Source organism: Anabas testudineus, chromosome 9, assembly GCF_900324465.2.
Source record: "Anabas testudineus chromosome 9, fAnaTes1.2, whole genome shotgun sequence".
Taxonomy (NCBI): Eukaryota; Metazoa; Chordata; class Actinopteri; order Anabantiformes; family Anabantidae; genus Anabas; species Anabas testudineus.
The window spans coordinates 22,034,161-22,047,857 of record NC_046618.1 but is presented as its reverse complement, the minus strand read 5'-3'; the positions used below and the strand labels follow the sequence as shown (position 1 = coordinate 22,047,857).

Sequence of the window (13,697 nt, the reverse complement as noted above, 5' to 3'; positions counted from 1 at the left end):
CATCCTCTAGCATGAACTCTAGCTCCTCCAGACCTTTTTAAACACAAGTACGCTTCTCAACCTACTTGAGCTCTTTTCTTTACCAGGTTCTCGCACCACGTTTGTGTAGGAAGTAATATTACAATTTATCATTTCCTGCATGCAGGTTTGGCACAGAGGGGATTAAAGTGTTTAAACACCACTTCATCACTGGCACAGGGTCGAGTTTATTTCATAACTAACTCCTTCCTGCTGCCGCTTTAAATCATGAGTCATCGAGAGCTTTAAGTATACACTGAAGTAATTTGTAATTGAACCTTTTATCATTTTTTTCCTTCAAATTGAATTTAGGCCAGTTGCTTTTAGGCCTAGCCATTAAATCTAACAAGCATTTCTGTACAGAGGAATTGTATATTTCTGCGTGTGTGTGTGTGGCACGATGGCTCGATCGATATGGGACTCATTAACTAAAGAATGGCTAAGCCATCACTCTGAGCTGTCCATCTCTCTGTCCCCATCTCTTGACTGCCTTTTCAATTTCTGCCACTCCAATCACGTTAATCTCTCTCTCTCACCTTTTCATCTCCGACCATCTTGTCTCTCCTTTTGTTATATTTATAGAAATGTTTCCATCTGTGGTTTAAAAAGTCTTCTGACCCCTTCACTATTTGCCCATCGGTCTACACTCAGTAACCCACAGTGAAAAAGTGAAATCACGTCTTTAGAAATTTTTTGATTTGGCTACAAGCCTCTCACGCCTGGACTTGCACAGTTTATTCCTTGTCTTCTTTGTGGATCTTCTCGATCTCCATCATGCAGGATGGGAAGCATCTGAATTGCCATTTCAGATTTGGCTACAGATGATCTATAGCAGGGATGGGTAATTGAGGTCAGGGTGATGCTTCTCTGCTTGTTTTCCAACTTGTCCTTCCACATTATCAGGATCAGGTGAGTCCAGTCAGTAAGAAGCTGGAAGATACCAGTTGACTTTGTCTTCCTTGATCCTCGAGGACCAGACCAACCCACCCCTAATCTATAGGGATTAAGTCTGGGCTTTGGCTCTGCCCCTCAAGAACAGTTAGACACTTGTTCCATGTACTCACTCTTAGCTCGGTTCAGGTCATTGTTGTGCTGTAAGGTGAATCGTTATGTCACGTGTCAGGTTACGTGCACTCCCCATCAGGTTTTTGTTAAAGGCAAAACTTTTCAGTACTTTCTTATGTTGTGCATATTGCTTATGCTGATAGTGCCTACTTCTGCTCAGAGACTTTAATTTTGTGTTATCAGACCAGATAATCTGTTCCCTCATGCTCAGTCTTTAAAAAGCCATTTGGCAAACTCCAGGTGTGCTATCATGTGTCCTTTACTCAATGATGCTTCCATCTAGCCGCTCTACCATAAACGTCTGATTGATGGAGTGCTGCTGAGATGGTTGCTCTACCAGCAGGTTCTCCCATCTCTGCAGCACACGTCTGAAGCTGATAGAGTCACAGTTTCATTCTTAGGTACATCACTGACGAGGACCCTCGTTGGCTGGTTACTCTGCCCTCAGTGCTTCGAGTTCTGGTTGTTTCAAACTTCTTCCATTTCACTTCACCTGGGAACACAGCTTTTAAACGGGTTTATACCCTTGTCCTGAGGTGTACCTCAACACATGCACTCCGACCAATTCAGTTTGCCACAGGTGGATTCCAGGTCTAGGCACAACTCAAGGATACTTAAAGCAAATAGGATGTGCCTGGCCACAATCTGGAGTACCACAACAAAGGGTCTGAATACTCAGAGATTAAAAATTCCTAATAAAATTGAAATGACTGAATAAACACAAATAAATCACAATGTGAAGAGGTCTGAATACGTTCTGGTTCCACTATAAATCTGCTTTTTTCATTCTTTCCTTCCAATTCTGTATTTTTACCATCCCTTATCCAGTTTTTTGTCTTCTGCAGGTTAGCACAGTATAGTTTTAAGTCATTTTAAAAACAAGTGTCAGACAGTAAAGAGACACAGTTGCAGAAAGGAATAAAGAAAGACTGAGTAATGCAGGCAGCTATCAGGGCATATGTTTAATGCATAAATGTAAGACAGCCATCTGGCTGACTCAGCAAAAAATAGGGAAATCTTTCACATTGAGCCCAGGATGCAGCAAAAAAAAACAGAGTTACAGGCACAGTTTTTTTTGTCATTGCCATTTCTATTCTCCAAGTTACCATCACAACTGATAAATTAACTTTCTGACTTAGTTAAAAGGAACCTGCAGCCTTTCAGAAGGCAGTGTATATGTACATGTTGGATGATTTCCTTCCTCATTTAATATTTGCTAATGTTTTTTTTTCTGCAGCTTTGAAATCCTCTTTGTTTACATCAGCTTGCAGACTTCTCTTTTCCTGTCACAGTGCTGCTTCATGCTTTATACAGCCCTTTAGCTGAGAGATGTAATTGAAGGGTTTTCTTTTCATGAACAGTCAATGATGTACAAGAAACATTGAGGTAGTAGCTGCTATTTGGACTCTTTCCTAATATTTTCAGCAGCTTGTTGGAACTGGAAACCCATTAAATTACTGTTTAGTCGTGCTAGTTTTCCAACCTTGAGCTGTAAACTTAGGACTTCTTCACAAAAAATTTTAAATCTTGACTTGTTTTAGTTTTAAACTCCAAAAATTTTAATTTGCCAAGGTGAAATACCGACCAATAAAATTGCTCCCAAACAAACCAGCTAAAGGGCATCAAGTAAGTGGAGTCTCATGTGCAGTCGTGCAACATTTCTAGACCGACAGCACATTTCTAGTTGACACTGTTTGAATATTTGATGCCACCTGAGTTCAAATACTCTCATTTGACCAAACAAACCGCACTGAAGGATTGAAAACCACCTCTCAGATTCACAGCTCCTGAAGTTCACCAGGCAAACATGTCCTAACTGTTTATCTTGTTTCCACAGACAATCACTAAAGTGCTGCTGCAGTACTGTGCCCTGCTGGCCAAGAGTTTTCCCTCTTACTGCGAGAAGGAGAAGATAGTAAGTACTGCACCACCACGCCGCTGTCAAACCTCACCTCACTGTCAGCTCCTCTCTGATTTGGAGACAGACCAAACACTCTGAAAGCCAGTGCACACTCCCTGTGGAGTGGATTAATATTTTAGTTGCTGCTGCCCACTTCTGTAACTCTTTAACTCTGCTGTTTTCTCTTTGTTTGGTTCTTTCATCTTGCTGTCGTTACCACTTCTCTTTTGTTTTCCTTTGTTTCTCGCCTGACTTTCATTGATTTGCTCTATAATTTTAACTTTCTTTGACTTTTTTGACTTTCTGTCGCTCTCGTTTTGTTCTTTTTCCTGCTCCCTCCCATCTGTCTTGCTCCAGCCGTGTGTGCTGATGAACAACATCCAGCAGATGAGGGTCCTATTGGAGAAGATGTTCGAGTCGATGGGAGCAAAACAGGTGAGGAAAACAGATGTACACAAACGCTCGTGCCACACCAGTGGTTTTTAATCAACTGTCACGGAGACCTGAGAGTCTGATGTTTTTCATTTCAACCTGCAGCCACTGATTTCACTGATAAGGCCTTTCTCTCTGGTTCAAGGTCAAAACGTTTAAATGAAAACTTGGATATGGGTTTTTAAAGTGTCCAACGAAAACCTGATGGATTTCACCATTGCAATGTGTACTTGTAAAAAAGTGTTCAGCTTTAGAAGTAACAGCAGTTTGAGTTGAGTTATTTCAGTTGATCATTGATGTAATAAGTTGATTTAAAGTTTAAGTTAAAACATGTATGCATCTTCGCCCTGGTGGACTTTACTTTGCCTGTTTTCATTATTGTATATATTTTTATCATGGCTCATAGCTTTCAGGTCTTTATCATAAATCTGTGCATGGACTTGATGTCAGATTAGCTCTTCTAAATGGCTACTGGGCTGAACCTACTGCTTGCTCTTTCAGTTCAGCAGCCTCTTGTTTATCAATTTTCCTGAGTATAATATCTGATTCTCTCAGTCAGGCTGTTAAAAAGGTCATACACAGCTGGAAACATTTAGCAAACAAGTAAAAAAAAAAAAGATATTCACACATTTTACATGCATTTGAATTTATATTTCATTACCAGCAGATGCAGCAGAGTTTATTTTACATGCATGCAGGAATGTTTTGTTCTGAACCTGCTGTGACTGTAGTTGTCATTTTGTAGAATGGTTTCAAAGCATGTATGGAAACGGCATGAAGTGTAAAGGTACAGGGTAAATGTACAGGAGACAGGTGCAACGTGCAAAATACGAGACGTTTCCCCTCTTGTAAATGTATACTTTTAAAAAGAAAAGGTGAAACTTAGACCTTAAATGACTTTAAGTAAAGTGAGACTGAACGTGTGAGTGTGTGTGTGTTTCTCTCTACAGTTAACTGCTGAGGAGGAGAGGGTATGTCTAGGTTTTCTTTGCCCTCATTTCCATTTTCCCTCATCGCTCCTTAAACTCAAACATCCAAAATAAACAACGACTTCATTAAAGCAAAAACCCCACCCTGAACTTGTCAACAACTTGTCAAACCTCTTTTTTTACCCAGTAGCGTAATATTTTTAGTTGATCCCAGTTTACCCATAAGCAAGACAACTAGAGCCCTTCCTCCTCATCCTCTTCCTCCTTCCCAGACTCCCAGATTTCACTCCCAGATCTTAATAAACCAAACTAAACAAAAAAACAATCCTGTTTTATGTGGTGCTGCTTCTTCCCAAAGCTTGAGAACGAAGAGGAACCTGAGGATTGTGATGAGGAGGTGGGTCTTGTCAAACTTTGACAAACAGCATAAAGTTTGCATAAAGTGACTTTTCACGTGATTTCAACATTTAAAACATTTAAACGGAGCTGCTGACGTGTCACACACAGGTGTTTCTGATAACATGCTTCATGGCTGCTCTCCTATCTGACCCTGCTGTGCATGCTGGTTTACTGCACAATCGTTAATGTTACTGGTTACACCTGCGCTTTTCCTGCTTTGACAAGACTAAATATTTGCCAGTTCAAGTTGAAATGTCATACGTTCATTTTTCTTTTTGTCATTGTAATCAGTGTGTTTTTTGTTGTTGTTGTTAAATTTTAAATACGCTACATAGCACAAAGCACACTATTGTCTGAACTACAGGTCTTCACACTGTAATATTAACATTTCAAATGCATGGATAAATTTATACCTACTGAAAGTTTCAGTTGACATAGGAAAATGAATTGGCTGATGTGATGTGACAGTAGATCACAGTGACTTATTTTAATGGTGTTTTTAACAAATCTATGATCACTGGAGGTAAATTTGAGCTTGCAGCTAGCAGGAAATCAGTCACTATCATAAATTAATGTCTTGTATGGTTAATTATTTACATAAAGGCCAACGATCTCTGATGATTTAGTTTTTTTTTAATAATCCATTTTTCATCCTACATCTTCTTTATTTGTTTTTATTTTATGTCTGTGCCATTTTCACCAGGCTATATCTGACAATGAAGGGGAGGATGACATGGTGGGTAGACTGCATCAGCAGACTTTTAAGCCAGATGTTTGCTTATCCATCTCATCTTCATCATTTAAAATAACTGTTTGGTCTTTTGTCTGGGTCAATTAATATGGCTGCCAGTCAGAGGAGTCCAAGGTGAGAGAAGGATTCACAGGATGTTTCCACCGAGTTTTGACATCAAATATTTTTGTTAAGTCAAATTATTTTAGACTCATTTTATGTTTCTTTGTGTTTTTTTTCTATGTTTTCTATTGTTTTGCACATTTTAACATCAGTCTGGCTGCTCGGACTCAGAGGGATCTGAGGTAAGATGGAAAAAAAAAGTCTTAATGTGTAAATATCCTGAGACCACAGACATTTTAGACGACATAAGACACATTTATACCAGCTCAGCAGCATCACTTAAGCTGAACAGTTGTGCATTGAGCCTGTTGGTGCAGTTGGAGGTTACGTATTTCCAGTGTTCAGCATCCTCACAACATCAAATCGAGATGTGAAAGTAGGAAAAACCTTTCTATCTTTGGGAATGTCATACACAAAAGACTAGTCCTTAAAGAAGAGTGCAGACTGTCTGTCATGTACACACCATATGATTTTGCATGGAGATGATGTAGTGTCCTTATGAAAGCTTGTCCAGTTCTCTGTCCCCTGACTAAGGATATATTCTGATTATTAACATAAACTGTTAAATACATTTGTTCAGTAGTTTTATTTAATATCAAGTAGCTGCTGCCCCTTTGATCTCCCCTTCTGGTAAATCTCTCTTTATTTCCAATGCCAAAACATCCATAAGGCTTCTTGAATCACATGCTATCAAAGCTCTTAACACATCAGCTGGGCACTAAGACAGTCTCCCTCCTCTAGTGAGTGCTTAATAGACCAGGCAATGTGCTGCCAGATAATTGAACTTGAAAGTGTATAAAAATGTTGTGTTTAGCTGCCATTAAATGGCTTCTTAAGATGGCTTCTTCTGCCAGCCGGCTGCAGGTGGTATGAAACATGTCAGATCTGAGGGGGGAATCAGATTCGGAGCAGAGGGTGAAGGAAATAACGTGTGCGAGAGCCTCAGCTGTGCTGCTTAATAGCTAAAGTTAGTGCCATCTAAACAGATGTTACGTGGGATCTTACAGTGACGATACACATACTGTTGTTGGACAGCTCCTTTTTTAAAAAGAGTATGGGTATTTTTGTGTCTGACAGTAGGTGCACACAGCTACAGTATAGTTACATAACCTTTATTTAATAAGGAATATTTTACAAGAGACATTTGAGAACAAAAATACAGAGCATACAGTATGTAAATTCTGAAGTTTTGCTTGTGGAGAGGAACCCCATGATTATTAATGAATCAAGAACCCCCTGGTGCCAATTGGGCTTTTAAAGTCCATGATTCTCAAGAAGAGCACTGTCGTATTGTGTGCTCACGTACTTCATCATTATGGGGACTTATGACGGGTTTTAAGCCTTGAGATCACGTTTGGAGAGTGAAGGCCGGCTTATAAAGACTATTTACGAGTTGGGATGGAGTTTGATGTAAGTTTGACATTAAGGTTTGAACTTATGCAGATCAAGGTCGAGAATCCTCATAAGTGTAGATGTGTAGGTTCACAGCTGTTGTGTGTTACTCACTAAAGGAGGTCCCCCCCGAGGTAAACCATCTATTTTTCGATTAAGACCTGGTTGTTATGGTTACACTTGGGCATTCAGTTTATAAATGGAAGTCAATATACTGTCTTTAGGACTTATAAAAAGCAATTTGTGTGTGAGATTTCTGCAGAAGTGATAAAATCCTTCTCCTGCAGAGTCTCTTTTAAATCTGGACACTTTTTACAGCTTCTCATCCAAAGGTCCAAAAAGCCTTCTGTTGCTTCTGTTCTGTTATTAATTATGATAATATTCATAATAATTTCTGTCAGGATTAGTGCCGTGATAGAGGATGTCTGCATCAGTAATTGCAAATAGATCATAAATGCACTAAATGAACACAATGTGGACCGTTTTCCTGTCCCGTCTATTCTCAGGTTGACAACAAGGAGAAAGAGAGAAAGGTTGGTCAGAGAGGCGTTTAGCTTTTTGTTCACTGGCTTTCCCTCAGTCAGGACTTTGTGTTGTGTGTTTGTGTTGTGTTTTGTGAATTAGTCTTCATTCTACTCATATGTTTATTCTATGTTTTGCTCCACAATGGAAAAAATAGTGCAGTGTTGATGTTTAGCCGTTCTTTTTCTCACTCTCATCACTGTGTGCCGTGTATTAAACCACTGTTTTATTGTGTTTAGTCTCATATAATTGCTTTGGTGAATTAGTGTTAGTAGATGTTTTAGATGTAGAACACAATCGTTAATCATCCGTCCTCTTGTAGGATGGATGATTAAACTAATCTTAAACTAACCTGTCTGCTCCTGCTTGAAGAAGGAGAGGTTATCCCTCCAAGCTGACTGAAATCCACCCAAGCAGCTGACTAAAGCGCTCATTCACTCCTTCACTGATCTCCTGTGTCTCTCATTGTGTTTGTGTTTTTTATGAGCAGGAAAACTGAATGAGATCATCATATACTCATCATCATACAGTATCATTTCATTGTCATCGTCAACGTGTTCTCTATTTGTTGTTTTTCTGTATTTTTATTTATTTTTATTGTTTCATTCTTATCTTTTTTTTTAAAGCTTGACAGGGAAAAGGTGAGCCATGGCCCTCAGGTACCCTTTGATACTTTAAACGGGTGTTTTATTTTCCTAACATTAATGTCATTTGTCTTTTTCTTTTCTATTCTTACATCTTTCCAGTCCAAAAAGGAAAAGGTGCGTTTCTGACCAGTGTGTGATTCGCTGTTTAAGCATTTAGAGTTGGATCTGTGTGGATGGTTGTCTGTGTGCTTGTGAAGCTTTGTGTTTCAGGAGACTTCCTTATTAACTTTCCTTTACAAACATAGTAGTAAGAAAATATAAGTAGAAACACAAACTCGTAATTACAAAGTGTGGAACGTCACATAACATCACATAACAATAAGGAAGCAGTTACCACAACACTAAACCCAACCAGACTGCGACTTTTGCACAGTTGTTGTTGTTGTGTTAGGTCAGCTGCCATTTTGGTGCCTGGTGTCAAAGGAGGAAGTAGAGAAAGTGGCAAAAAAGTTGCTTAATTGTTCAAATTTGATGGAGAAGGAATGACCTGACAGCCCAACACTGAATTACCAACCCTGATGCACTACCTCCACTGCACCTACTGTATCTCATTTTGGGATTTTGGCTTCACATGAGTTTAAACGTCATTAATTCCTAAGTTCATTAACCCTTTTATTTGATGCTAGGCTAATTCGCAAGCCAGTAAAGTTAAGTTGGACGACCTTTATCTCTCGCTGCTCTCATGCTGTTCTGCTGCTAACGTGACTCAGGTGGAGGATGGAGAGGTAAATTCGCCCTTATCTCCGGGTCAGGATTACCAATGAGCTCTTTCTTTCCTGCTGCACCGTTCTCAGTCAGTTTCGAGTCATTAGGCACCTAGAGTCTGCAGGTTTTCCTTTGATCTATTTTCACATTAGCGCACCTTCAAGCACTGAGAGAGCAAGTCATTAGTGAGATGGTTTGGTGATTGGAAGGATAGGCTGCAGACTCTTCTACGCTCTACGCATGGACGTGTGTTGCAAACCCCACAGGTTAATGTTAATGGTCCTAATACATTCCAAGTGGTTTGAATCACTCCTGTCCTCTGCCGGTGTTCGTCTGCAAATCTTCTGTGTGCTTTATATCATTGTCAGAGAAACAACAAGCTGTCACGGTTCGTTTCTGAGCTGCATTTTTACTCAGGGGGATGTAAACCTCTAAGCTACATATGAAACCTGACCATCAGCTAAACTGGCCTCACGAGGTTGTCACCTGAAAGCAGAAATCATTTTCATTAAAATGCCAGTCAGAGTCTGGAGGAGTTAGCGGCTAACGGGGAAGATGAGCCTTATAAAAGTGCATCTGTTATGATGTTGCTGTGTGTGAACAGCTCAGTCACAAATGTGTGTGTCTTTGCAGGCTGAAAAGAAAGACAAGGAGAAGCAGGTTGGTTGGTTTGTAGTTACTGTGACCTTTACATCCTCCCTCTTTTCAACAGCCTCAACTTTTTAAATATCTCTTAATTTTCTCCCAACTGCACATAATATCCTGATATGTTATTATCTGAGTCACTGATCATTGTAGTACATTTTCAGTGCACACATTTATGACCTTTACTGAACACATAGTAGGTGTTTATGTGCAAGTGAAAGAGTCACTTCTGTTCAAACATTTCCTTTCTTGTCTTTGCCCCAAGGAGGACACTAAGAACAAAGAGGTGGGTGGTCGAAGCACAGATAACCATCCTGATATTACACATCCTACAACGTGCTTTTTTTAAATTAGAATTTATATTGGTGCCCACTGATGGGCAGTTTTTGGATACACTGACTAATTGTTAAAAACACGCTTTAATATAGTTCAGAACTGAATCCCTCAAAACAACAATACGCCAAATATGATCAGTAACCAAAGGTCAACGACTCTGATCAGTGGTGACCTGTTTACACTGACCAAAAACAGGTTGTTGATAACTGGGGTGCTGTCTGCACTTTCATTGTTGTTCTGTTTTCAGTCTTCCGTTAGAACAAGTTGATGACTCAGACATTTCCAGGAAATCATGTTCCTATTTGTTAAACCACTTGGTTTGACCCTCAGCATCAGAAGCAGCTCTGCTCGATCCAATTTATAACATATTATTTTTTTAATCTTCAGTTATTTCATTTAGTTTTTACGCATAGTTCACATGTATTCAGAAAAGAAATGAATTGGAAAAATTTGAAAACGATGACTGTGGAGAACATAGAGAGGAAGATTGTTTAATCTATTACTTGTTTTGTTGTTTTCTCAGCAGTCAGAGGATGTAAACAAGGTCGGTTTGCCCAGTCGTAGTCATCCTGAACTCCCTGGTTCCTCAGTAAAGCTTCTCCCTCAGATCCACCTCCTCCATGCATATCCTGAATTTAGACTGTGAGCTATTCATATCCTACATGCCCTACTGGTATGTAACATTAGTATTGCAGGTTATAGACCACTGAAGTCCACACAAAGTACCCAACAAATAATTTGAACATTGATGTTTGCATTGCAGCTGCTTTGTCTAAGTCGACTATCTGGTCATTAGCTGCATGATGTCTATTCCTGTTTGGGACATCGGTGAAACACACTGTGTAGTAGTAGTATGACTTCCACCAGTGATGTCAGTGTTCCCCTTTGTTTTGCAGCTTCCCAATAAGCAAGAGGCAATAAACAAAAAGCTTTTATTAAAATCACCCACTCACCATTACCCAATCCACCAGGCAATATCACAAAACCCACCAAAAATAAGCCCTTGTACTATTTTTACCTGCTGTACAACATTAATAACAACTGTTTTTAAGGCTTTACTTCAGTTGCAGTATCTCCACCGTATTGTCTGTACTTTCTCCTTCTTTTTACTTTTGTGTCTTTTCATGTTTTGTTTTGTGTTTTTCCCTTCCTGTCTTTCTGGGAAGACTGAAGCCACAGTCGCCACAAAGAAGGTACAGTTGTGGTAGAGAGAGATAAGAGAGTCGAACAAAACACTTTAAAAACTATAGAGGACGCGTCTAATTTCAGGCTGTGAATGTGCAGACTTGTACTGTATGTGTGTGTGTGTCCCTTTCTTCCTAAAGCCTTAGTCGTTCACTTTGTTTCTTATCTTGAAGAATTAAGTGGGGTGTTTGTAATATGCATTTTAAAATGTTCCACTCATGGTACTTTTATGTAGGAAGTAACATTTGTTAAAAGTGTCACACAAACATAATAAATCCTTAAAGCGTAAATACTCTGCATAAAGGATCGAACTCACCTTTGCACTGTACTGTAACTTCTAGGACTTTCATTTTAGCCCTCCCGTTCCTCTTAATGCGTCTTAGTGTCCGAGTTTCATCTATCACGAACACCACACACTCATGTGAATGCTCACCTTGAAATTCCTATAAAGGGCGTTTGGCAAGCGGCACATGGCGGTTTCCATAAACCCAGCTGTGTTCATTGTTGGACCTGGACCAACTTTAGTTCTGAAGGGGCGGAGAGGACAGGCTAACCTCCCTTCCTTTCACCGACTGCTACATTTCTCAATTAAAATGCAAGATACTAAAACACTGTCGTTTCAAAGTCACGGCCCTCCTTCAGTCCAGTTTTATGTTTTGGCGTTTAGCCCAACATCTTCTAATAACACAAGTGCACAGTTATGAGTGGCACACGCTTTGGGATGTGTTCTCTTGTGATCATCTAAACACTTGTGCATATTTAGGGTCCAGCTTACTAATAGGTTTCAGGTTGTATTTTCCAGGTTTATTCAAGGTCTGTTACCAGCCTCCTGATCCTACTGTACAGGCTGTGTGACCAATAGAAAGCTGCACTTTGTGGCTGTGGCTTATAAAAAGATTGTTTCATTTAAAACCATCAAGTTATTCAACTGTTCTGACTAATTAGACATTTGCTTAGCTTGCAGTTGTGCCTAACTTAGAGATTTCCAAGCCCCCATAAAACTGATAGATGGTCCCGCTTTAACAGTCTCAACAGAACCTGGCCTCTCAATGCTCACACAGTCCTCCAGAGAGGTCGAATCAGGGGAAATAAATAGGAGCACCAGTGTAGGTGAGCTATGGGTGTGGATGGCCTTTACAATCCTAGCTTATTACAGTATGTATTAATCTATAGGTAGATTTCAGAAACATACAAGGCTTTCTACACAATCAGCCCTTTAATATTAACCCCCTAAAGCAAGGGGACTGCATGCAGTGCATTTTCGCCTTTTTGTCGTCATTGCAGTCTGGTGCTTACGTGAATTTAGTTAAGTACTGTTTAAAACAACTCTTGGTTCACTGTGATTTAGAAGATTGTCAGTACGGACATTTTCAGAGGAAGCTGCATCACAACCACCACTTATTGTTAAGCTCTGTGCCAGTTTCCTAGGTACTAAAAATGCCAACATAGGAATAGAAAAGCTAACTTTAGATGGCGTCTTTCACCGCTTCTGTGTCATTCGTTCTTTAAATATCAGGCTCACCATCAGTTTTATTACACTGCATGTAATTACATTCACCACATTCATCTTTGACACTCTCAAGAAGTCAAATTAACTCAAGGGGGGTGTTCAGAGGAGTGAGTGACAGCCTCCTGCTGTCAAGGGTTAGTGTGAGAAATGAAGATTATTATTTTGTAATTTAAGACCTGCTTTAACATCAGGAAACAGTGTGAATATGTGGAATGTGGTTGTAGACAGAAATGAGCTTGTCACCTGTTTCCCTCATATCTACAAACACTTCCCAGCTGAAGTCATGTTTAGTCATGATCTTTGAAAATTTAGCACAGCATTTTCTTGCCTCTTTATTGGTCTGTGTTCGAATCGTCATCCAGCAGAGTCATCACAGACTCTACGCCACTGTACGTACCTCTCACTCTCTGTCTCACACTTGAGACGTCTTCCTCCACTCGAACATACTGTATGTTCATGTGCTATACAACATTTGCCATTTGAACTACCATCAGAATTCGGTTCATACGTATTTATTTTGCTGCAAACTGTGTCCACAGCTCTGCCAGAAAATCAGAAAATGCACTGAGGGGCAACTGCTGAGGTGTTGATATTGATTGTGGTGCCTCAATAGCAGTTTGTTGGAAAAGAAAAAGACAGCCACCTCTGGGTTTATTTATTCATGCTTGCTGTAGTTGCTCCAAAATGTGCACTTGCATACTTGCATAACTTGACCTTGCACAAAAAATAGAAACTCGATATCTTTAGTACAGTAGGGTTAAACTGTAGATGCATGTCTGTCATATCCTATGGGACAAATCAAAGTCTTCCTACAATAAGTTATGGTTTTGTTCATGAAGTATGATTAAATATGTGACATCTCTTTAATTGTGAGAGAGCAGGTGAGATTACAAAGACAGTGATGGATGTACAATTAAATGTAAATGTTTGAAATCGCATGTTATCATCTTTCTCCTCCTGTTGATTTACAGTGGCAAGAAAAATTGCTTGACCCTTTTGATTTTTTATTGTGCATTAATTAGTAATAAATTGTCAAGAGTATTAACAAATATAATGTGCCTAAAATAATAACACAAAAAATTCAGAAGAGTCAGATGTTGGCAAACCTGGAGGAGAATTATTTTTAGGGTGTGAACTAGAGCTACTTTGACTGCCAAGA

The 13,697-nt window shown here is 39.5% G+C and overlaps 1 protein-coding gene across 1 annotated transcript in view; it reads left to right on the top strand.

Annotated features, from left to right (window-relative positions):
* LOC113151381 (protein unc-13 homolog B-like) overlaps positions 1-13,697 on the top strand; it is a 127,471-nt gene that overhangs the window by 107,316 nt on the left and 6,458 nt on the right. Inside the window, exons 31-32 of the mRNA XM_026344353.1 lie at positions 2,921-2,998; positions 3,341-3,418. Coding sequence (XP_026200138.1) covers positions 2,921-2,998; positions 3,341-3,418 — 156 coding nt within the window. The remainder of the gene's footprint in view (positions 1-2,920; positions 2,999-3,340; positions 3,419-13,697) is intronic.